General features: G+C 50.4%; 1 protein-coding gene across 4 annotated transcripts in view; it reads right to left on the bottom strand.

The window, feature by feature from the left end:
* The window catches only part of PLEKHM1 (pleckstrin homology and RUN domain containing M1), a 44222-nt gene that overhangs the window by 3137 nt on the left and 16564 nt on the right, over window positions 1–24521 (bottom strand). For all 4 annotated transcript variants that reach the window (XM_036451049.2, XM_045586167.1, XM_045586168.1 and 1 more), the window contains 6 exons: window positions 18068–18467; window positions 13442–13712; window positions 10735–11652; window positions 7821–7966; window positions 4200–4393; window positions 536–599 (listed from right to left, as the gene is read on the bottom strand). In XM_036451049.2, the coding sequence (XP_036306942.1) occupies window positions 536–599; window positions 4200–4393; window positions 7821–7966; window positions 10735–11652; window positions 13442–13712; window positions 18068–18467 (1993 nt within the window). The remainder of the gene's footprint in view (window positions 1–535; window positions 600–4199; window positions 4394–7820; window positions 7967–10734; window positions 11653–13441; window positions 13713–18067; window positions 18468–24521) is intronic.

Here is a 24521-nt window from a genome sequence, read left to right as displayed (position 1 = left end):
GCTGAGCATAAACCCATGCACCAATTGGTCCCTGGTTCGATTCTTGGTCGGGGTACATACCCGGGTTTCAGGCTGGGTCCCCAGTGCGGGGGGGCGGGGGTGGGAGGCAACCGATGGATGTTTCTCTCTCATCGATCTTCCTATCTCTCCCTCCTTCCCTCCCTTTCAAAAAAAAAAAAAAAAAAAATCCTCCCCAAATCAGGCCGAGCAGTACAGGCATCAGCCTTTGTGCAGTTGGGGATCACGGATTGAAAGACGAGGCCCAAATCCACTGTTTCTTTCCTTGAGCAAAGGAATGCCTCAAACGCTTGCCCTGTGACCCTGGGCTCCGCTTAGTGCCTGCTTTTCCAGGGGCCCTGCAGGCTCACTCTGCCCCAGAAGCAAGGGACGGAGGGACGCCATTCCAAGGTCCTGAAACGCTGCAGACCCCTGTTTTGTCTCAGTGAACTCAGCAACACCACCCACCCCCCTTTTGATTTTCCCAGGAATGGGGTCTCTCTGGAGAGGTCTGGGGGAGGGGGGACAACTCTCTCACCTGCTGGAGGTCAGCGACACTGTACTTGTGGGGAGACTCCAAGAGGTAATTCCTGTGGCTGAGCCTTCAAAGAAAACACAAGAGGTCCCTTAGAAGCGTTTCCAAGCCCCGGCCAACCTGTGTTTGTTGTCCCCTGAGCCGGGCTAACCAGGCACCTCCCACTGGGCAGAGTGGTGACCAGGAGCACAGCCAGCCGGCCTGGCCGGAACCTGGCCTGCCAGGGCCTGACTAACACGGGCCCTCGGCAGGTTACTTAACCGCCCTGAGCCTCACCTGAGAAATGGAGCTGTCGTGAGGGCTGAATAATTTATTTACAGCTTTTGGCACAGTGCCTGGCACATCGTAAACAATGAACAATTACCTAACTCTAGTTGCTAAACTTGTATTGCATAATTGAAATTCACTGAGAGATAAATGTTCTTACCAAAAAAAATTTATGAAAAATAAATAAGTAAATAAGGTAGTGAATGTGTTAATTAACCAGATGGGAGGAAATCTTTCCCAATGTGTACATATTGCTAATCAACATGCTGTACACTTTAGATATCTTACAACTTTATTTGTCAACTATACCTCAGTAAGGCTAAAAATACTTTTTAACTTAAGTGTATAAAAAATAAATGTCTATAAAAATACTAATGAGGAAGAGGGTGATGAAAGTTAACAGTTGGTACCAGGAACTGGGCTGAAAGTTTATATATATATATACACACACACATACACACACACACACACACACACACACACACACTGAGTGGCCAGATTATTATGACCTCTGAATGCATAATAATCTGGCCACTCAATATATATATATATATTAGAGGCTCAGTGCATGAATTTGTGCATGAAGCCTGGTCAGGGCAAGGGGACATGGTGGTTGACCAGTCTGCCAGCTGGTTGAACTCCTAGTCGAGGGGACAATTTGCATATTAGCTTTTTATTATATAGGATATAGACTGAATGGCCAGATTATTATGCAATCATAGATCATAATAATCTGGCCACTCATTGTATATAAACTTATTCAACCTCACAATAATCCTTTGAGGTCAGCACTATTACAATGCTCCCTTTGGGGAGGAGAGGACACGGAGGAACAGAGAGGTTAACTAACTTGCTGTGGCCGCCCCGCTAGGAAGCTGCAGAGCTGGAGTTTGAGGGTGAGCACTTGGCTCTGGAGCCTGCGGATGCCTGTAGATGGCAGCTGCTGTCATTATTGCCCCATCACACATCGGGGACAGTGCTGGGGACAGAAATGCACAGGACGCGGCTTCTGCCCTCCCGCAGCCCTGGTCTGGCTGAGGGACAGACATTCAAGCATCTGCTTTCGGTGCCCTGTGAGGACCTGAGACCTGTCCTAAGCCCACGGCAGACCCCATTTCAGAGGCGGGTGGGGAGGCGGGAGGCAGAGGATGAGGCTCTGGTTTCTACCCGCTGATGACAGAGGTCCCAGGGTTACATCCTGCGGGACGGAGAGGAAACACCTGCAGACGTCCCCCTGGTACACAGCCTGCCTGGCCGTGCTGTGAGTGTGCGTGGTGCTGGGGTTCTGGGGAGAGGGATCCAATGCTGAGGAAGCCTGGAAACCCGCCCCAGGATGCTCTGAACATCCGGCAGGATGGGGCCAGACCCTGGGCTGCCTGGAATGGGGGCGTGGCCATGGCTCACTCCACAGCCTCCATGGTGGCCCGGAAGCCAATCCAGGGTGGAGATGGCAAGTCCCCCCAAGCAGCCAGGCAGCCCGCATGTGGTCCACGGGGTGAGGACGCTGCCGACTGGATGCTCAGTTTTTTCTTTTTTTCTCTTTTTAACACACACACACACACACACACACACACACACTATTGATTTTAGAGAGGAAGGGAGAGGGAGAAAGAGAAACATCAATGATGAGAGAGAATCATTGATCGGCTGCCTCCTGCATACCCCACACTGGGGATTGAGCCTATAATCCAGGCATGTGCTCTTGATGGGAATCAAACCCCAGACCCTTCAGTCTGCAGGCCGAAGCTCTATCCACTGAGCCAAACCAGCCAGGGCCAGACACTCAGTTCTTTATGCTGGTCTCCCTAGGAAAATCCCAGCTTTCTGGGAACAGGAAGCCGCCATGTATCACCAGGAAAACACAGGGGCGGGGGAGAGGTGCTCAGGCTGTTCCTGAGCTGACAGGAAGGGTGGGGCTGGTTTGGATGGGGAGTCACCTCTATCATCTGCTCAGTCATGGAAGCCCTGGGGGCCACCAGGTCCGGAGCCTTCCCTGTGAGCCACCGCACCTGGGCCTGTCACACTCAGAGGCCTCACAGCTGCAGAGGGAGGTGAAGTCAGGGGGGCGGGAGCTCCCCTTTGCTGGTGGCAGCCCCCTGGCTGGGTCCTCTGAGGGAAAGGGGATCCCACATCCGAGACCTGCCTCTTCCTTCTCAGCCCTTCTCGTCCTCTCGCCCTCCACCTGGATGACTCAGTCCAAGCCACCTTTCCTCTCAGCGAATTACTAGAATTGCTACCACTGCTGCCAAACTCAGTCTTGTCAGACTCTGGACCAGAATGCGACAGCCCCTGCTCACACCCTCCAATGGCTCCCACTGCTGGCAGAATAACACCCAGGTGCCTCTGGGTGGCACACAGCACCTCCAGGTCTGGCCCTGCACCCACAACCCAGCTGCACTAGGCCCCCTGTGGGTCCTGCTGAGCCACACGCCCACCCCCTCCATGCCACAGGTCCCCTTAGCCAGGAGAGCCGGCCTCCCCTTCCCCTTGGTTTTCTAAGCCCATCTCCCTGTACGCGGGGTGCCGTGTGCTGTGGTCACCCTGCTTTCCTGTGTGGAAGGCAGAATGAGTCTGGAAGCTCAGACAAATACCTCAGGTCCCAACTTCCTGCCTGATTCTCATTCTGACTGCTGGAATATTATCTTTGCAGGAAGAAAAGCACTGTTTTTCCTTCATGAAAAGGCAGAACTCCACAAACGCTCAGCTCAGATGCTATCTCCTCTGGGGACTACCCTGGCCCCCTGGGCCCTGCCGAAGCTGGGTCAGGTGCCCTCTCTCATGGCACATGCCACGCTGAGCCAGGGCCTTCTGTCTGCCTGTCTGGGTCCCTTCCCAGCCCCCAAGCCTCTTATGCAGCCTTCACCACAACTCAGGAAGGCCACACGAATACAGGGGTGACTTGCCCATTTTACAGACAAGAAAAACGAGGCTCAGAGAAGTAAAGCAACTTCCCTGAACCACACAGTGGGTCTGAGGCCTGGCAGAGGCTCCTCTCGTGCTCTTTCTCCTGCCTGTTGCGCTTCTTTTTTTTAAAAAAAAAATGTTTTTATGGCCCAGCTGGCGTGGCTCAGTGGTTGAGCGTGGTCCCAGGCACCAGGAGGTTTCCAGTTCAACTCCTGGTTAGGGCAATGCCCAGGCTTCGGGCTCAATTCCCGGTGTAGGCTGTGTGGGAGGCAGCTAATCGATGTTTCTATTTCTCTCCCTCCCTCTCTCTCTAAAGTCAATAACAGCATATATACGTGTGTGTGTGTGTGTATTTTAAACACATGTTTGTTTAGCTCAGAGGGGAAGGGAGAGGGAGAAAGGGAGGGAGGGAGAGAAACATCAGTGATGAGTCACTGACTGGCTGCCTCCTGCACGTCCCCGGAGGACGCCTGGCGTGTGTCTGTGCGGGGCTCACCTTTTGCTGAGCTCCTTCAGGGCCGCGCTTCGGCACAGGCCCAGGTAGTCCCCCAGGAGCTTCAGCTGCTCCCGGCTCCTCCCGATGAGGTGCATCCGCTCCTCGTGCTCGTACAGCGACGGGTTCACCAGCTGCAGGTTGATGAGGGGTTGGGCCCGGATCTTCGTCAGGAACTTGAGGGCCTGCCGGCAGATCTGGGGGCACCACCGGGCAATGGGGGTGAAACAGAAAGGCCATTCAGTAAGGGCCTTGGGGTCAGGCCCTGTGTTACCCACCCACCCACCCACCCACCCAGGCTGCAGCCACCTCCAAGAGGAGTGGTGCCATTTCATTTACAGGTGAATAGACTGAGGGTCAGAGAGATGAAGTGAGTTGGCCTGGGCCCACGGCTCATAAACCCAGTTTATATGAGCCCCAAACCTCCTCTCCCTCCATGGCACCAGCTGCTTGGGTCCCCCTCCCCTGGGCCTCAGAGACCCTTCCCACAGCTTCCTCTCCTCCCAGCCCCCATTTTCCTGCCTAAAGGCCGACTCAGGAACCAGGTGACTGGCTGAGTCAGGCTCCAACCACAGGAAGCCACAGATCAGACGCAGCCTGACAAGAGGTTTCCCCAGTTCCCTCGCTCTCGCCAGCAGCAGCACCCAGGGCTCCCCCGTCTCCGGGCAGAGTGCAGTGACTGACCAATCTCAGGCTGCACACCTGAGAGGGTGCTGGAAGTTTCACCCTCAGGCCCAGCCCTAAGGCCAAAGCCACGTACTGAGCGCCTGCTATTTGCTACCCGCTGGGCTGAGGACCCTGACCACCTCTTTTCTTCATCCCCAAGAACAACCCAAAGGGGAAGGCGCCATCACCCCCACTTTACTGGTGAGGAAACTGAGGTTCAGAGAAGCTAGCGTGGCTTATCCAGCCCACCTGGAGGAAGAGGAGACCAGGTCTACACTGAGGTGTGGCCTCTTCCACTCTCAACAGTGCAGGAGTTAGGAGTCTGTCTGTCAAGTCAGAATTGGATTTGAATCCTGGCTCTACTATTTCCCACCTTATGACCCGTAAAACTTCCTTCCTTAAACTCTTGGTGACTCAGTTTCCTTATGTGTAAAATGGAAAAAAATAAAACCACTTGTCTCCTGGAATTATTTTGAGTTTAGATTAAAAAATAATCCAAGTGCACTAGCAGGTCTGCTCAGTGGTTAAGAGCACCAGCCCTCGAACTGAAGGGTGCTGGTTTGATTCTGGTGAAGGGCACGTACCTCAGTTGCAGGCTTGATCCCAGGCCCCGGTCAGGGCACCTGCGGGAAGCAACCAATCGATGTGTTTCTCTCTATCTCCCCCTCCCTTCCACTCTCTAAAAAATTAATGGAAAAATATCCTCGGGTGAGGATTAACAACAACAAAGTCTATGTAAGCTCCTGGCATGGAGCATAGACTCAGCCAAGGGGCTGCCATCAGACTCTGAGCTTCAGCTGTGGACCAGCTGCCCCCTGGAGGGTCAGGAATGTAACAGGGACCTCAGGAGGCTTCTGGCTTCTGGTTCCCCAAGTCCACTGGCATCTCCCGCCTCCCCCAGCAATGGACAACTAACTCCTTCTTTCCCATTTCCCAGAGGTGCCAGCCCCCAACCACTGGGCAGCCCAGTGTCCAAGCCCCTGTGAGTGAGATCAGACTGCTGTTCCCCAGCCCCCACCCACCCCATCCCTGACCGCAGCTCAGCCTCAGGCCTTGGGTGAGGCTCAGATGAAATAACAGGAGGAATGTGCGCTGGAAATAGCCCAGCGCTGCAGGCGGGCAGGGGCTTTGTGCTCCAGGGACTGCTTCTGGCCCGCATGCTCGGGAGGAGACAGACAAAGAAAGCAGCCTGGTCCTGGCCTCACATCCTGCCAAGTGCCAGGCGGGCCTCACACAAGTGGGTCAGCCAGGGCAGTGACGGTGAGCACAGAGGCCCCTGACCTGAGAGCCAGGTGCTTTCTAGTCTGAGCTTCCCTGTTTCCCAGCCAGGGACCCTGGAGAGAGCTGGCTATCTGCCAGTCTCAGAAGTGCCCAGCAGAGTATTGTCATTCTCTAGCTGGAACGAGGAAGTGGCACCAGAATTACAGCAACGAATGTGGAGGTGGCTCCACAGAAATATCCAGGTGTTGTAAATAGTGAGTGTGTTTAAGGTCAAAGGGTTCTTTGCATTTGTGGTGATCTTGAGGTTTAATTTTCTCCATGTAGTTATTTAAATACTTAGCATTGAAGGCATGGGTGGGGATGAGGTAACCAAAAAAAAAACCCCCCACAAACAAAAACAAAGTGAAGCTAATGTCTTTGCCGTTCCCATCCCCAGGAGGGTTGAGGCTGGGATGGCACAGACTTTGAGTCCTGTGCTCCCTGTGCCCTGGTGAGGACACATCCACATGCCAAGACTGCATGGACCCTGTCCGTGAACCAGGGGCAGTGTGACCTGCATTGGGACGGGGGAAGGCACCATGTAAGGCACCGCCTGAGTGACTGCGGGAACCGCCTCCTCAGGCCCTCACACAGACACTGGCAGAACCCGCCTTCCCGGTGAGGAGCGGAGGTTAAATACTCCGCTCACGGTAACGCAGCCAGAACAGTAGGCAGGCTCAGCTGAAGAGGAAAGCCTGAATCATCTTGAAATACATTTCAGTTAAAAGCATTTGGTGAACATAAGACAGTATCAAAGATGTCATACCAAGTAAACAAAGTGTGTTATAAAACAATGTGAGTCCAGTATAATCCCAGTTTTATAAAAAAGCAGATACAAACATAAATAGATGCATGGTGTGGACCAAAAAGGGGTGCTACATCTAACCAGAAGTAACCTCACAAGTGATCGGATCATAAATCCCTGACTGGGCAGGTCCCGGGGGTAGGCGTGCCCCAGGTCTGTACCTTCTATAGCAAAAGGCTTATCTCTGCCTTGAGCAGGCGAGGTCCACTGTTCTGTGCATCTAGGCTAACACACCTCTGAAATGCCTCTTTTAAACCCCCTTCTAAGTGCGACCACTCTGTATTTATTCGGTAATTTAGTCCCTGCCTTGCTTTCTGTCACCTTCATGTAATCTTCATTACGTTCCCTCTTTAATTGCAACGTATAAAAGAAAGTGCAAAGCTGTCATTCTCTAGAGTATTTGAGGTCTTGCTTCCTGGTACTTGTCATTAGTTTTTTCCATTGTCAGGTTCTTACATTGACAACAGAAAAGGCTGACTGCTCCAAGGGGATATGCAACCAGCTGGCCAGACCATCCATTTATCCACCCATCTATCCACCCACCCTTCTATCCATCTACCCATCCACCCATCCATATCCATCCATCCATCCATCCATCCATCCAGTTGCTGGTGCCTTGAACAGTTTTGCGTAGGCATGAGGAGCTGCAGGAAACCATCTTCAGACTCTCCCTGAGGACCACGCAGGCACTGACAGCTCTGCCAGAGGCTCCAGACCAGCACCAAGTTTTTTCTTGACCATCTTCCCCATGTCACGAGCCCTGAACCAGCGACCCTGCCTTCCTTAGAGCCAAACTCCCCCCAACAGATGGACAGCAGCAGCCAAGAGGGGTGACCATTTCTCTGTCATCCAGCAGCCCTGTGTGGCCACGGCAGGCTGGGCTGGGGACTCACCGGGCGCTTGGTGAGGTCCCAGTTGTGGATGATCCTGGCCGGGATCACTGCAGCATCGTCTTGGTGGCAGATGTCGCAGTAATAGAGGCCAGAGAAGGCACAGAGCTTGGGTCGAACGAATGAGAAGCCGATCTGCCGGGAGCAGCCTGGGGAGAAGAAAGGATATTGGGAGAGTGAGCAGCGGGGGGCCAGAGCCAGCTCCTGAGGAACACAGAGGCCTGCTATCTAAGGAGAGTCTGAAGATGAAAAAGGAGAGTATAGAGATAAGAACCACACCACTCAGAATCAACCCCATTCATTAATCTTTACCACACAACCCCATTCATCAATCTTTACCACACAACACTGCAGAGACTTGGCAGTCACACAGGGATGAAGTGGCACAGCCAGGATTCAGAGCTGCGTTGTGTTGGTTCTAGAGCCTGCATTCTGTTAACTAGCTGCCTTCTTCCATGTTCCCCCTCCTCTAGGTCTGTCCCTCCACTGGGGCCCAGACAAGGAAGCAACTAAGTCAGGGCCTTGCAAATCAGGCATAGGGAGTGGACAGGAAGGCAGGAGGAGGCAGGGCCTGGAGCCAGTTGGAAGTGAGAGCTGCTGGATATCCCAGGAGGAGGGGGCGGGGGGAGGGGGAGAGCTTCAGCGCCTCAGCTGGAAGTCCCGCCGACAGGGAGCAGAGGGAGTGAGTCCCTGTGCCTAGGTCAAACAAGGATCTGGCTCAAATCTTGGGCACGTGCCCAGCCTCCCACGGGGCATGGGACAGAGTCCCTCCGGCCTCAGGACTGGAAAGGCCGGTTCCTCCTCTTACCAGCGGCCTCATCCTGACCTCCACGGAATTTTTTCCGGGTCCCCTTTCAGTATTTGTGCAGCTACCACTGGCTATTCTGCGGGGTTATTTCTTTTTCTTTTTCTTTTTTCTTTTTTTAAATATATTTTATTAATTTTTTACAGAGAGGAAGGGAGAGAGATAGAGAGCTAGAAACGTCGATGAGAGAGAAACATCAACCAGCTGCTTCTTGCACACCCCCTACCGGGGATGTGCCCACAACCAATGTACATGCCCTTGACTGGAATCGAACCTGGGACCTTTCAGTCCGCAGACCGACGCTCTACCACTGAGCCAAACCGGCTTCGGCCTGCGGGGTTATTTCAAAATTTAAATGAGACAGGCTTTGAAAGCCCCCCACAAACTATGAGACACAAGCCAAGAGGCTGTGATTGGTGTCCGCCTTCCACGGAGAGGAAGCCCAAGTTGCCCAGTTTCAGTCTTGCCCAAAAGCTGGCGAAGGCTGGCGGGTGGCAGGGACACCTGTGTCTCATGGCCACCATGTTGGACAGCACAGTGGTGTGTGTGTGTGTGTGTGTGTGTGTGTGTGAATGTGCAACTTGGTTTTTTTTTCTAGTTAATTTCTCACTGCATTCATCCTCATCCACAGTGTGAATCACCTCAAAGCGGGTGAGGGGGTGCGCTGGTGGAGGGCGGAGGTCTGGGGAGGGGGGGGGGCGTTGAATTAGTTTTCAGCAGGAAACTGCCCTACCTTCCGAGGGGTACTGACCGCAGACCACTTCCTCCCAGACGCCTGCAGCAGGCTTTCCCCTCAGTCCCACAGGCTGCACCGACAGGACAGCTCCTAGCCCACTCGCAGCCGCAGCCACAGCTTTGGCACATAGCAGCAGGCACGCCACTCAGTTCCCTGGGAGGGCCCAGGGGATGGGAACGGCTGCTGGGTTGGGAGGGAAGAGCTAAAGATGGGACATGAGCTGCAGAGTATCAGGCAGCCTCGAAAACAGGCAGTAGAGAGGGCCTAAGGGACCGGCTAAGAGCAGAGCTTCTGGGAACAACATAGCTCTCAACTGGCTCAGCCGCTTGCTAGCTGTGTGGACCTGGGGCAGGTTCTTACAGCCCTGTGACTCAGTTTCCTCAGCTATGAGTAGAGATAATAGTGCACCTGTCCCAACAGGGTGGTTGTGCGGATTAAATAAGACAATTCAAATAAATAAATAAAGACAATTAAATAAGACAGTTCAAATAAAGCATCTGGACAGTACCCAGCACTGATCACTGATGTAGCAGATGCACTGACTTGAATACCCACATGTATTTTTAACTAGAAAAAAAACCAAGTTGCAGAAACGTGTGTGTGTGTGTGTGTGTGTGTGTGTATAATCACTGTGCTGTCCAACATGGTGGCCATGAGATACGGGTGCCCTTTAAAACTTAAATCCACTTCAAGGAAATAAAGTAAAAAGTTCCGCTCCTTAGTCGCACCAGTACGTTCCTCACGTACCAGCAGTTACACGTGGCTGGTAGCTACTGTATGGGACACTTTCATCAGCACAGAAAGCTGTATTGGACAGTATTGAGTAGTAGGAGCCCATTTTTGTAATTTAAAAAAAAATTGTGCCCACTTGCAAAAATATTTGAAAGGGTACGATGCCCCGGCTCCAAAATAATACGATCATGTTGTGATCTGAATGGGAAGGGCGTGGAGCGCCTGGCTCTCCGAAATCCCTGGGCCTCCCACAGGCCTCGCCCCTGAGCAGCGGCGGGAAGGGCGAGGGATGGAGGCGCCCACAGCAGGGCACGGGCTCACTGCTGCTGGGAGGAGCAATCTGCAAACAGCTTCATGTGCAGCAGCACCCCAGAGGGGGATGGGCCGGGAAGGGGTGCAGAGCCTAAGGCAGCAGGCCCGGTGGAGGCAGAGGGAGGAGGTGGGCTGGGGCTGGGGCTGGGGGTGGGGAGGGCGGTGGGCTGGGGGGGAGGGGGGGGAGGAGGGCGGTGGGCTGGGGGTGAGGGTGGGGGTGGGGAGGGCGGTGGGTTGGGGGTGAGGGGGGTGGGGAGGGCGGTGGGCTGGGGCTGGGGGGTGGGGAGGGCGGTGGGTTGGGGGTGAGGGTGGGGTGGGGAGGGCGGCGGCACCTGCGCAGAAGCAGCCCTGGGAGTCGAGGCCCTTCTCGGTGGGGATGGCCACCAGGTACTGCAGCAGGAAGCCGTGCTCCCCGGTGGCGAGCCGCAGCACCTCCTGGCAGTTCTGGTCCAGGCTGCCGCCCAGCGTCACGGCCTCCTCCGCCGCCTCCAGGTAGGACGCCAGCACCTTGCGCACCAGGTCCCGCCACTGGGCGGCGTCCTCGGCGCTGCGGGCCTGCAGCTTCAGGACGGCCTTGGCCGTGACGATCTTGAAGAAGGACGGGCCGCCGAGGCTGGTGTCGGGCAGGATGTCGCGGATGGTCTCCACGCCGTGGCTGTCACTCAGCATCTTCTCGTCGTTCTTCAGGCGGAAGCAGCGCAGGGCCTCCAGGGACAGGGAGAGGATGCAGGGCGTCCAGGCCCGGTCGGTGAACAGGTACAGGAGGGACTCTTTGATGGCGTCGGGCTCGGGCACGTGGGCGGAGGACCAGTCCAGCGGCGCGTCCCGCAGGGGCTCGGGCTCCGCGGGGGCCGGGTGGGGGGCGGGGCCGCCCTGGGGGCCCTCGGGGGGGTCGCCGGGCGGCTCGGGGTGCGGGAGGCTCACCCACTCCTCCTCCTGCTGCGGCCGGCACTTGTGCAGCGCCTCCCGCACGCGGTCCAGCCAGTCCTCCGCCTCGTCCTGCGAGGAGGCGCGCAGGGCCAGCTTCCGGCCGGAGAAGACCAGCTCGAAGCGGCCGTCGCTGTGGGCCGGGCCCACGGCCTCGCAGCGCAGCAGCGAGCAGGTGTCCACGCAGGTGCGCTCCCCGCCGCGCAGGTAGAGGCGGAGCTCCAGCGGGGACAGCTCGCAGAAGAGCTCCTTCCAGATGCCCACGGCGCCGCGCCGCTCCACCGTGCCCAGCTTCAGCAGGCCCCGGAACGGGTTGGACAGTCCTGCGGGCGGAAAGAGGCGCTTCAGACAGCGGGCCTGGCCCTACCGCCCAAGGAAAGCATCTGGGGCCGAAACCAGTGTGGCTCAGTGGATAGAGCGTCGGTCTGTGGACTGAAAGGTCCCGGGTTCGATTCTGGTCAAGGGCATGTACCTTGGTTGCGGGCACATCCCCAGAAGGGGGTGTACAGGAGGCAGCTGATCGATGATTCTCTCTCATCGAGGTTTCTAACTCTCTATCCCTCTCCCTTCCACTCTGTAAAAAAAAAAAATCAATATATTAAATAATAAATATATTTAAAAAAAAAAAGCATATACTATAATGGGTGCGGGAAAATGGCCATCAGAATGCCAGCCAGCCGCTTTGCTCTGAGGAGAAAGCAGTCGCTGCAGGGACATGATCGGACATTTCAAAGGGGGGAGTCATCCCGACTTCATATTCTGAAGGACAACAGGGGGAGAGAGACCAGTTAGGCGGCCATCGCCATCACCCAGGCCAGGGATGTCGATGGATTGGAACCAGGAGGAGGTGGAAGACTCTGGATATGCCAGCAGGGTTTGCTGACGGGTTTGATGTGTGATGTGAAAGAAAGTCAAGGAGAATGCCGAGGTTTTTAGCCCAGGCGTCTGGGAGGATGGAGTTGGGCATTATATGAGATGAAAAACATAACTCATAGGACATTTTATCAGCATGGGAAGTTGTATTGAACAGTATTGAATAGTATGAGCTCATTTTTTTAATTTAAAGAAATTGTGCCCACTTGCAAAATATTTGAAAGGGTACCATGCCCCTGCTCCAAAATAATACGATAATGTTGTAATTAGGAGAGAGGCAGGTTTGGGGTGGAGAATCAGGAAGTCATTTTGGGACATGGTAGTTTTGAGAAGCCTATCAGACATGCATGGAGCCGATGGAGATGCGAATCTGAGGTTCGAGGGCGAGGCCCATGCGGAGATAAACATTGGGCAGCTGTTGGCATAAAGCCCCTGAGAGTAGGTGAGATCGGCTGGGTCACGGGTGTTGACAGAGAAGAGGACCCAGGACTGAGCTCACCTTCCCCAACATGGTTACAACCACATCACGTAGGCTGGCAGGAAAACCTAAAAGAAGCCAGCCTGGAGACCAGGGCCCCAGGAACCTGGCCAGAATTATCTGCTGGATCGCCGCAAACCGAAAATGAGAGAAAGAGATGGACTCCAGGGCACACTTTTTTGCTTGTTTGAAACAGGAAGTTCATTTATGAAGGTTATAGAAAAATCAGTTATTAGTCCATTCTGGACTTTCCGGGAGGGGGAGGGTGTGGAGATCAAGACAGAACCAAGAGTTCCAAATAATAAGGCTTATAGGGTAGTTTCAGGGAAAATAGATTCCATCTCAATATATGATACAGTAGCCTGGCTGGTGTGGCTCAGTGGCTCAGGCGGTCATGGTTTGAGTCCCTGTCAGGGCACAAGCAAGGACTGCAGGCTCGATCCCCAATGTAGGGCAGGCAGGAGGCAGCCGATCGGTGATCCTCTCTCATCATTGATGTTTCTCTCTCTCTCTCCCTCCTCCTTCTTCTCTGAAATCAATAAAAATATATTTAAATATGTATTTTGGGCATTGCTTTCTGAGATTATATGAGAAAATATACGTAACCCTTTTCCTGCAAAGCTTTCTTGAATTGCTCATCATGGGATGGACGTTTTCTTGTGAGAAGACGCCACCCAGTTGGTCATGGAAGAGAGGCCATCAGAAGGGCTTTCTGGAAGGCGTGCCCCTGCCGTGGGGCCTGGAGTGCTGCGGCCACCTACCCATCTGCCTGCGGTGCACCACCCTGAAGTTCTTGTGCTCCCGCGCGGTGGCTGCCGGGCTCTGCCTGCTTCCTGGAGAGGGCACACACGCTTGGTCCAAGGCCCCCATGGAGGAGCTTTTCCTGGGTCCTTGAGAGAAATGCCTGAGAGGACACGGCCTGGACTCGGGAGTCCCGCTGGCAGAAGCTTCGGAGCCGTCTGAGGGGCTCTCTGCGGCTGGTTCCTGGGGAGGCCGGTAGAAGTCATCTTCCGAGATCCAGCTCTTGCTTTTCTACAGAAAGAAGTAAAGACACAGGAGGGTTTTTAAGTTTTTAAAAAAAACATCTTAATTGAGATACGATTCCCATATCATAAAAATATATTTAAGCTGTATAATGCAATAGTCTTAGTATATTCAAATAATTGGGCAACCATTACCACTAAGTTTAGAACACTTTCCATACTCCATTAAAAACAACCCTTTCCACCCTAGCCAGTCTGGTTCAGTGGCTAGAGCATCGATCAACCTGCCAGATCAAGCCTGCAACCGACGTACATGCCCTTGACCAGAATCGAACCCGGGAAGGACCCTTCAGTCTGCAGGTCAATGCTCTATCCCTCAAAAAGATATGCTGAAATTCTAGCCCCCAGTAACTCAGAATGTGACCTTATTTGGAAATTGGGTAATTACAAATGCAATTAGTTAAGATGAGGTCATACTGGGGTATGGTGAGCCCTTCATCCAATGTGACTGTGTCCTTATAAGAGGAGAAAGACACACAGAGAGAAAGAGAGAGAGAGAGAGAGAGAGAGAGAGAGAGAGAGAGAGAGACAGACAGACACAGAGGAATGTGATGGAGGGAGGGATGGAGCAATGGGTGTACCAGCCAAGGAATGCCAAGGACTGCTGGTAACGGCAGAAGTTAAGAGAAATGCAGGGAACAGATTCTTGAATCCCAGAAGGAATCAACCCTGCCAACATGCAGATTTTGGACTTCTAGCAGAGAACACATTTCTGTTGTTTTACACCAGTTTATAGCACTCTGCTGCAGGATCCCCAGGAAACAAATACAGTTTGCAAATCATTTCTCCAATTCTGTAAGTTGTCTTTCCACTTTCTTGATGGTGCCTTTTGAGGAACAAAATTTTTAAATTTTGAAGAAATCCAATTCATTTGTGTTTGGTTTTTTTTTTTTTTTAATGTGTGTGTCTGTCTGTGCCTTTGGTGTTGTATCTAAGAAACCACTGCTTAATTCAAGGTCACAAAGAGTTACTCGTGTTTTCTGCTAAGAGCTTTAGTTGTAGATCTCAGAATTAGGTCTTTGATCTACTTAGAATTAATTTATATGTATGGCGTGAGGAAGGGTCCACCTTTATTTTTTTCTATGTGGACTGTCAGTTGTCCTAGCACCATTTGTCTAAGGGATGTAGAGTTTTTCGGCTCTGCTCATATGGTTTGAGACAGGGAAGCGTGGGGGAGAAGGATCCAGAGTTCTCACTGGCAACCCCTGCTTCTGCTCCGCCCTTCCGAGGAGGCCCCCTCGAGGCCAGCAGCCTACCCTCCTCTTCCCCTTCTGTTCTCTCTCCGAGTCTGAAGCTGCTCACTGGCTTTGAGAAGTGGAGTGGGTCTGGGGTCAGGGGCTTGAGGGGATGGATTCTAGCACACCCTTCCCGCCCCCCACTATTTCAAACACTCGCAGCCTTTCTGTGCCTAAGTGTGCAAGAGGAGAGGCAAGGAAGCCGGCTGGGCCATCAGACATGCCTGTCTACACAGAGGAAATGAGTCACACAGGGCCAGTCCAGCTGTTTTGTTAAGTGCCACCAGCCTCAACCTGACATTGCTATTTCCAACCCCTAAATCCAGATTGCCCTCCGTGCTCCCTAGACAGTGAAGGAGAGCAGGATTGGGGATTCCCCAGAAAGACTGGTTTAGACAATTTAATTCATTCAGATGCTATAAGACTCCTTTCAGCCGAGAGCGAGAATTCTGAGCCAGGAGTTTGGGGGAGGCTCACAGAGCTGGGCTTCAGGGCTTCCTCTGAAAACCCTCAGGCTCCGCAGGTGCTTCCTTCTGCCAGGGGCAGGACAATGTGTCAGTGAAGGTGGCTACAGGGGACCGTTTACAACACAGGCCTCTGGAAAAAGCTTCCTGGGCCATCGGCACACATACCTCCCAGCCCCTGCTAATGGCCCTGCTGGGAGAGACCGCTATCCCATGAGCCTCAGCTCAGCGGTCATCTACTACCTCCTCCTGGAAGCTTTCCTCACCCCCCCCCATCACCCCCAAGCTGGGTTAGGAGCCTCCATCCACCCGGGGCCCCCATGGAGTCCTGGACTTAGCCCCATCCTTGCATCTACAAAGCTGTTCAGAACAGTCATTTGGATTTGAGTCGGGCATAGAGTTAGAACAGATGAAAGAACAAATCTTGACTTTCCAAACATCTTTAGCATAAAATACCAGGGTGAGGTGAGGGAAGTGGAATGAGGAGACAAATGTGGACTCTGAGATGATGTATGTTCACTGGTGAGGGCTCCTCCGTCCACAGCAGAGAGGGAGACAGGCAAGAAGTAGTCAGACACATTCCAGGGACCACAGGTTAGCCACCAGGAAATCATACTCTGGGGGAAACCTTTTGTTCTCTTAAGCAACAGAGGAAAAAAAAAAAAAAGTGGGAACACTGGGTCCTTGGAACTTCTGCTCATGGAATTGGACCAAGCCCTGTGGCTGTGCCCCACGCCAAGGCCTCCAGTTACAAAGCAGAAAGGGAGGGAGGGGAGAGGAGCCACCACTGTCTCCCGTCTCCCTCTTCATGCCACCTTCCTACAGCCCGCTCACTCAGGGGCCCATATCTGGCCAGCTCCCTGCCCCTTCAACAGTGAGGGGAGGTCACCATTGACCAAGAATCTCAGCCAGAGCAGCACCTGCCTCCAGGGACCCCAGGAATGCCATCTGGAGTTATTAAAGGCATTAGGACACTTTGTGTAATGGTGAAACCCAGAGCGGAGTCTGGCTGAGGAGTGAAGGTACCAGGTCAATGTGAACAGGCGGGCCACCCAGTGCGGCCCAGTGACTAGGGAGTGGGAGAATGAATGGATCCACAACTCCCCTGAGGAGGTGCTTTGATTCCATGTTACCAGGCAACCCTCTGGCAACCAGATTCCCCTGAAGTGGCAAGGAGGTGGAGCCGGCCCTGGCAGTCAACCTGCCCACCTCCGCACTTGGTGGTGCACTTCTCAGTGTCAATCTACAAGCTGGCATTTCAAGAGTCTCTAGAGGGTTCAAGAACTATTGATTGATACCTACTCTCTCCCAGGTATGATGCTTGGAGCTGACACTACAGAATGAATGGACATGGTCTTCCATATATAGTCAGGAAGACAGAGAATAAACAAATAGAAAACAAAGAGAGAATATAACTTCACAGAGTGATGAGTGTTACCAGTGAAGCAGAATGGGAAAAATATTTCCAAATTACATATCTAATAAAGATCTACAATCCAGAATATATAAAAATTATTATAATTATTAACCAATGTCACCCCAATAAATTCAATAATATGGTTAAAAAAAATCCAACCTATTATTACTCAGTAATAAAAAAATACTCAGATATAACCCTGAGCAAAGGTTCTGATTGACATTTATCCAAAGAAGATACAGAAATGACAATAGCACATGAAAATATGCTCAACATCGTTAACCATCAGGGAAATGCAAATTAAAACCATAATGAGATGCCATTTCTAATAACAACAACAAGAACTATTGGTGAGGATGTAGTGGAATACACTGCTGGTGAGAATATAAAATGGGGCAGTTCCTTTGGTTACCATATGATCCAAAAATTCCATTCTTAGGTCTGTATCCAAGAGAATTAACAACATATGTAAAAAATAAATAAATACATACATACATACATACACACAAAAAACTATGTCTACCTAAAAACTTGGATATGTCACTGCAAATGTTCTAGTAGCCACATTTTTTTTAAATGTAAAAAGAAGCAGGTGAAATTAATTGTAAAGTTTTATCTAACCGAATATATAAAAATATTTTCATTTTAATATGAAATTAATAAATTATTAATGAGAAATGTTAGTCTTTTTTCCATACTAACTCTTCCAAATCCAATGTTTGCTTTCTTAGCTTATCTCGATTAAGACTAGCCACATTTTAAGTGTTCAACAGTCACCTGTGGCTAGTGGCTGTCAAATTGGACAGAAGTTCAATAAATCTGGATCATGTTGCAAAATGAGTATTTTCAAAGGAATTATATAAAAATATCAATTTATTAATAAGAAGATGGTAGTGAGGTGAAGTCCCTGGCCCACGGCCTTCAGTTGCTCAGTGGCAGTGTGTAAGAGCAGAGAGTCTGTGGTCACGTGAGAATTATCTTCTCAAGGCTGACACAAAGATGACAAGAGATAACCTTGGGAACTGATGGGCACAGTGCCCAGCTTATATCCACTACTCACACACCAAGAAACATCAGCCCCATCATCATGATGCTATTAACACTAACACCACCCAGAGATGGGGGGTGAATGGGAAGAAGGCAGAGACCACTTGGGGTCATCAACTGGGGAAACCATGACTTGGAGACCTTTTACCAAGACCACCCCCAGAACAGCCTGAACACTCACCGGACTGGTGGGTGAGGACACCATGAGGCTCAGTCCCGCTCCGTCATCCACCCAGGGCCTCTGCTGGCCATCCCCTTGGCTGGCTGCTCTCACAGGACTAGAAGGCTGCTGGTCTGAAGTGCTCCTCCAAGTGACAGCTGGGGCAGTGCCCAGATGCTGCAAGCCCAGGATGCCAGGAGCCAGGGAGAGCGGTTCCTGCTTGTGGCCACCATCTGCAGCCCCAGAGGCTGCTCGGTCAGGGAGGGGCTCTGCAGGCGCCTCAACGTGCAGGTGTGCGCTGGTGTCGAGGCAGAGGCCGTGGAGGGAGAGGGAGGCCTGTAGTGTGGGAATCTCCGTTTCTCGGCTCAGTCCGCTGGTTGGCACAGAGTTTTCCTGGGCTTTGTTGAATTCAGACAACACCCTAGAAGTTTTTAAACAAAGAAATCTGTGTGACAGGTTGTCAGCTAGAATGCCCATGGCTACTGGGACAGTGGTAAGAATGGAAAACTGCTGTTTTGTTGTGATTTAAGAAGCAACACTTTTTTAAAAACAAAATCCTCACCTGAAGATACTTTTTCCATTGCTTTTCAGAGGGAATGGAAGGGAACAAGTGCAGGGAAAAGAGAGAAAGAAAGAGAGGGAGGGAGGGAGAGAGAGAGAAAGAGAGAGATTGATTTTGATTGACGTCGACTGGTTGCTACAAGAACCCAAGATCTTTGGTGCCTGGGCTGAGAGACACTCAAATCGAGTCACACTGGCCAGGGCGAAACAACACTCTGACTGCCCCTCCTCTGACACTCACCACCAGCCTTTCTCTGCGGCTGGTAGGTGGGTTGTGGAGCCCAGGGTCTCGGGTGAGAAGCTCACTCAGCAGAGAAAAGGACTGATGTGAACGGGAACCGATGGCCTTTGCCAGCTGCACAGGCTCCCTGTGGGCTGTAGAGTTTGCCCGCCACACAAATGACTGTGTGGGCAGTCATTTCCCAAAGCCAACTGTGGCACAGCCCGCAACAGAGCGTCCCGGAGCGGGGCTCCCCAGCGGCCCCAGGGCCCCAGGACTCCAGTCCCTGGGACATGGACTTAGCTGAAGTGAGGACCCACCTTGTTCCTGGAACAACATCTGGGTAGTAGGGTTGGTGTGAGGTGCAAGGGCTGGTCCACCTCAGAGCTGGGTTGGCTATGGAGTCAGAGAAGGCTCCCGTTCCCAGAAATGGCTGCTGGGGGTCATTGTACACAAGGTGTGCAAGTGTGCATACAAGTACACATGGGGTGTGCTCCTGCTCACTCCTCCCAACGGGATTGGCTCTTCCTGCCCCTACATGGTGCTTTTGGGGCCAGAGGGAACCAGTGTTACTGCCTTTGTGTATACACACACACACACACACATACACACACACGCACACATGCCCGCAAAAACATACTTCTAGGCCTTCTAGAATGTGCCCTGGCCAGTGGCTGCCGTCCTCCCTCTCCTGAGGTTTCTGGGAATCTAAGTTACACTTCTGAAGTAAATCTATTTGCTGGCTCCTCTTCTGCTGATGAACCCACTTGAGTCCGTCATGGATAGATGCAGGTTCTGATGACAATAGAGCCCAAGAGACTGCACACATCTGCCCTAATGCCTACACTGGGTAGAAAGACACATCAAACTCTCCTTCACGTGAGATTATGGAAACTAAGATTTTAGAACTCAAGTTTTTACTTTCTGGCTGAACTCTGGTCTTATCTACACAATACCATTTTAATCCAGAACAACAATTCAAGACATTCTAGTCAAGAATAGGTGACCAACCCATACATTCACCGACAATTGATTTGCAAAATAGACATTTTAATGGGGAAAGAATAGTCTTTTCAACAAATGATGCTAGTATAAGTGAATAGTTCCAAGCAGAAGAATGGAGTTGGACTCCTATCACATCATGTTAAAAAAATGAACTCAAAATGGACCAAGGACCTACAACTCTTAGAAGCAGACAGGTATAAATCTTCCTATCTTTGGGTCAGGCAATGGTTTCTTTTTGTTTCTTTTTTTTTCAGGCAATGGTTTCTTAGCTATGACATCTACTGCATAAGCAGCCAATAAAGAAATAGATAAATTGGACTTCATAAAAATAAAAACTTTTGTGCTTCAAAGAATATTACCAAGAAAGTGAAAAGAAAAGAAAAAAAAAAGAAAGTGAAAAGACAACTGAGAATAGGAAAATATTTGCATATTTTATATGCAGATACTATCATATTTCTGATAAAGCTCTAGTATCCTAAATATATAGCACTCTTTCTTGTTATCCTCACCTGACGACATGTTTATTGATTTTTTAAAAATCTATTTTTATTGATTTCAGAGAGGAATGGAGAAGGAGATAGAAACATCAATGATGAGAGAAAATCATTGATCGGCTGCCTTCTGGGGATTGAGCCTGCAACCCAGGCAAATGCCTCTGATCAGAATTGAACCTGGGACCCCTCAGTCCATAGGCTGACGCTCTATCCACTGAGCCAAATAAGCCAGGGCTATAGATTTTTTTAAATTCTCACCTGAGGGTATGTTTACTGATTTTTTAAATTATTATTATTAAAGAGAGAGAAATGTGAGATAAAAACACCGATCAGTTGCCTCCCATATGTGCCCTGACCAGGGATCGAGCCCACAACCTTTTGGTGCACAGGATGTTGCTCCAACCATTGAGCCACACTGGCCAGGGCCATATAGCATTCTTACAACTCAGCAATAAAGACAAGCCAATTTAAACATAGGCGAAGATATGGATAGACATTACTCCAAAGAAGACCTATACATAGCTAATAAGTGCATAAAAAGATGCTCGATATCATTAGAAAATAGTGAAGTATAAATCAAAACTGCAATGTTTCTACTTTATGCCCACTAGGATGGCTATAATTAAAAAAGTGCCCAGCAACTGATAAATAGCTAAACAAATTGTGGCATATCCATATAAGGAAACATTAATCAGCTGAAACCGGTTTGGCTCAGTGGATAGAACGTTGGTCTGCGGACTGAAAGGTCCCAGGTTCGATTCCGGTCAGGGGCATGTATGTTGGTTGCGGGTACATCCCCGGTAGGGGGTGTGCAAGAGGCAGCTGGTCGGTGTTTCTTTCTCATCCACGTTTCTAGCTCTCTAGCTCTCTCCCTTCCTCTTTGTAAAAAATCAATAAAAATTTATTTTTTTTAAAAAAGGACACATTATTCAGTCGTGATACATGCTGCAACATGGACGAACCTTGAAAACATCCTATGTGGAAGAACTCACAAAAGGCCATGTATTATATGACTCCATTGACATCAAATGTCCAAAATGGGTAAATGCCTAGCTAATGGGTAAGGGGCTTCCTTACAGAGTGATAGAAGTATTCTTGAACTAGATGTTGCACAACTTTGTGCGTATACTAAAAACGACTGAACTGTATACTTTAAAACGGTGAATTTTATGGTATGTGAGTCATGTCTCATTAAACAGAAAGGTGACCTATCAGAGAAAGGTGTAAATGTGCTGGTGAAATAGTTTGGAAGACGCAGGTGGGTGCTGGTTCCTGCTCGATGGCCTCACTCTGAAAACAGAGCTAAAAATCCAGGGGTGCGACCTGCAGGGAACAGGGATTGCTGAGTTCTGGGAGCAAAGGGCTGGTCTCCACTGGCAAAGAAAGAAGGAACATCTGCTGACCAGCTGTATGTGTCCAAACCACTGTGACAGGCTGGGCCACATTATGAAATGAACCAGGGAGACATTTCAGGGCATGTTTTCCCATTGATTTAAAAAATATATTTTAATTGATTTTGGAGAGGAAGAGAAGAGAGAGATAGAAACATCAATGATGAGAGAGAATCATTGATTGGCTGCATCCAGCATGCCCCCGAATCGAAACCGGGACTCTTCAGTCTGCAGGCTGACGCTCTATCCACTGACCCAAACCGGCCAGGGCCCCAATCATTTTTAGAGTGGAAGGGAACGAGAGAGACACAGAGACAAACACATTGATCTTGTCTCCTGACATGCCCAAACTGGGCCTGAGATCAAGCATGATACCGAGGAACGTGCCCTTGACCAGAATGGAAACCAGGACCCTTTAGTCTGCAGGCCGACACTTTATCTACTGAGCCAAACCAGCTAGGCAAGGCGGACAGATTTTTATATCCCCTGTGAAGTCCCAGCTCTTCGTGGGCTCCTGGGAGGCAGAGTAGTGAGTGACTGATTGTGCAATAAATTAGAGCGTCCACCAAACCAAAACCAAGGTCAAGGTGAAATCAAGTTCACAGGGCCTCATCAGAAGCAGTCCTGGTCTCAGGATCCAATGAGAATAAGAGATAGATACCCCAACTGGAAAAAGTGCAAGAATGAGATTTTGAAGAAAAGGCAAAAGAAAGAAAACTTTGAATAAAATGCAACAAACAAATGAAACAGCCCTGTCCGGGTAGGTCAGTTGTTGCTTAAAGCATTGGCCTGATATAACAAGTCTGTGGGTTCGATCCCCAGTCAGGGCTCATAAAAGAATCAACCAATGAATGCCTAAATAAATGGAACAGCAAAATCGACGGTTCTATTGCTTTCTCTCTCTAGAAAAAGAAAGAAAGAAAAAAAAGAACTGAAATTGCTAGTGTTTCCACTTCTCTCTGGTTCAGGGCAGTGGTGATCAAAAACGTTTGCTCAAAAAATTTCTTTGCACATTCACTTAAGAAACAATCCTTAAAAAGCACATGTATTCTATGCATATGCATCTCTCTCCCTCTGTGTGTGTGTGTGTGTGTGTGTGTGTGTGTGTGTGTGTGTGTGTGTGAAATAAATAAAAAGCATGGCGTGGAGATTCTGGATGGCGACCTGGGAAAGAACCGCCACCAGTGGCTCTGAGCCTGTGGTTTCTTGCAAAGAGGTGGCCGCATGGTCTAAGGATCATTTCCCACAAGGGAAGGCCTCATGACAGCTGGTAAATGTGATTGACCAGCTACTCACAGCAGCGCTTACAGAGACAAGCAGTAGCACTCAGGTCATCAGTTCTCAGGAGCCTTAGCAGTAAGTGACAGTAGCACCACCTACTGGGCACTCACCGCATGTCAGGCACCGCTGGAAGCACTGTCTTAACTCCATCTTCCTGGCATCCCTCTGAGACATCCTCATCGCCATTTTACAGATGAGGACGTGAATGTCGGAAAGACTGAGTAGCTTGCCCAAGGTCAAAAAGTTGGTTAAGGAAGACTCGGGTCTGGCTTCCGAGTCTACATTTTCAACCATTAGAATGTACCCAGGCTTCTTTGTGATAATTACAATTCACACTCAACAAACACAAAAACAAACTGTAATGTGGATTCAGGGAAATATTATATTAATACATTTCATTTTGAATGTTAATGGTTTGTACTTTTCTTTATGTTTAATTTGTAGGTTTTTTAAAAAAAAATTGTTTTTATTGATTTCAGAGACAGGACGAGAGAGAAACATTGATCGGTTGCCTCCCACACGCACCCCAATCAGGGACTAAATCCTCTTTAACGTGGGCATGTGCCTTGACCAGGAATCGAACTGGCAACTTTTTGGTGCATAAGATGCCACTCAACTAACTGAGCTATCTGGCTGGGCTATTTGTAGATGTTCTGATTTTACAACTTTAAGAGGTATATAAGCACAAGGTATCTATGCATACCTTTTAAGTTACTTTAAGTAATATAATAACAATAGCTTAAGTGAACTCTCAACTGATGGTGAGACTCTTTACCCTTAAAGCACTCCAAGAAATGCTCTAAGAAGGCTGCATATATGTGTTTGCACACCTGTGTGTGTAGTGCATGCTGGGTCTTCACACTAGTGTTGGTCTGTACGTCCTGACCCTCTTCCCTTGGGTTAGTTCCCCTTTAACCACACAGGGTGGATGGCCACTGGCTCAATGACCTTAAGCTGGAATTTTCCAATCACAAGATTCATGAAAGATAAAGAAAAGACATGTGACAAAGAGAAGGCTGGCTGGTCTGTGGGAGGTGGGAGAGGCAACAAATGGCTGAGACATGTAAATGCACCTACGTCATGCCACAGGCCCAGCGTGTTGGGGCAGGGCCTGCTCCTTTCCAACAAGTTCTGGCTAAAGCCTTCCGTGTGACATTTGAAAACTCTACCTCACACACTCAGCGCTCAGAAGCTCTTCCTGGTGCCTACCAGACATTCCTATGTGTGCAACTCACTGACAGGCATCTCATCTGATCCTCAACCAGCCCTCTGAGGTGTCCTCCATTTTATTTATTTTTTTCAATATATTTTTATTGATTTTAAGAGAGGAAGGGAGTTGGAATCGGTTTGGCTCAGTGGAGAGAGCGTCGGCCTGCGGAATGAAGGGTCCCAAGTTCGATTCCGGTCAAGGGCATGTACCTTGCTTGCGGGCACATCCCCAGTAGGGGGTGTGCGGGAGGCAGCTGATCGATGTTTCTCTCTCATCCGTGTTTCTAACTATCCCTCTCTGTAAAAAAAATCAA

Source organism: Pipistrellus kuhlii, unplaced genomic scaffold, assembly GCF_014108245.1.
Source record: "Pipistrellus kuhlii isolate mPipKuh1 unplaced genomic scaffold, mPipKuh1.p scaffold_m20_p_22, whole genome shotgun sequence".
Classification (NCBI taxonomy): Eukaryota; Metazoa; Chordata; class Mammalia; order Chiroptera; family Vespertilionidae; genus Pipistrellus; species Pipistrellus kuhlii.
This window is presented reverse-complemented; position numbering and strand designations above follow the sequence as displayed.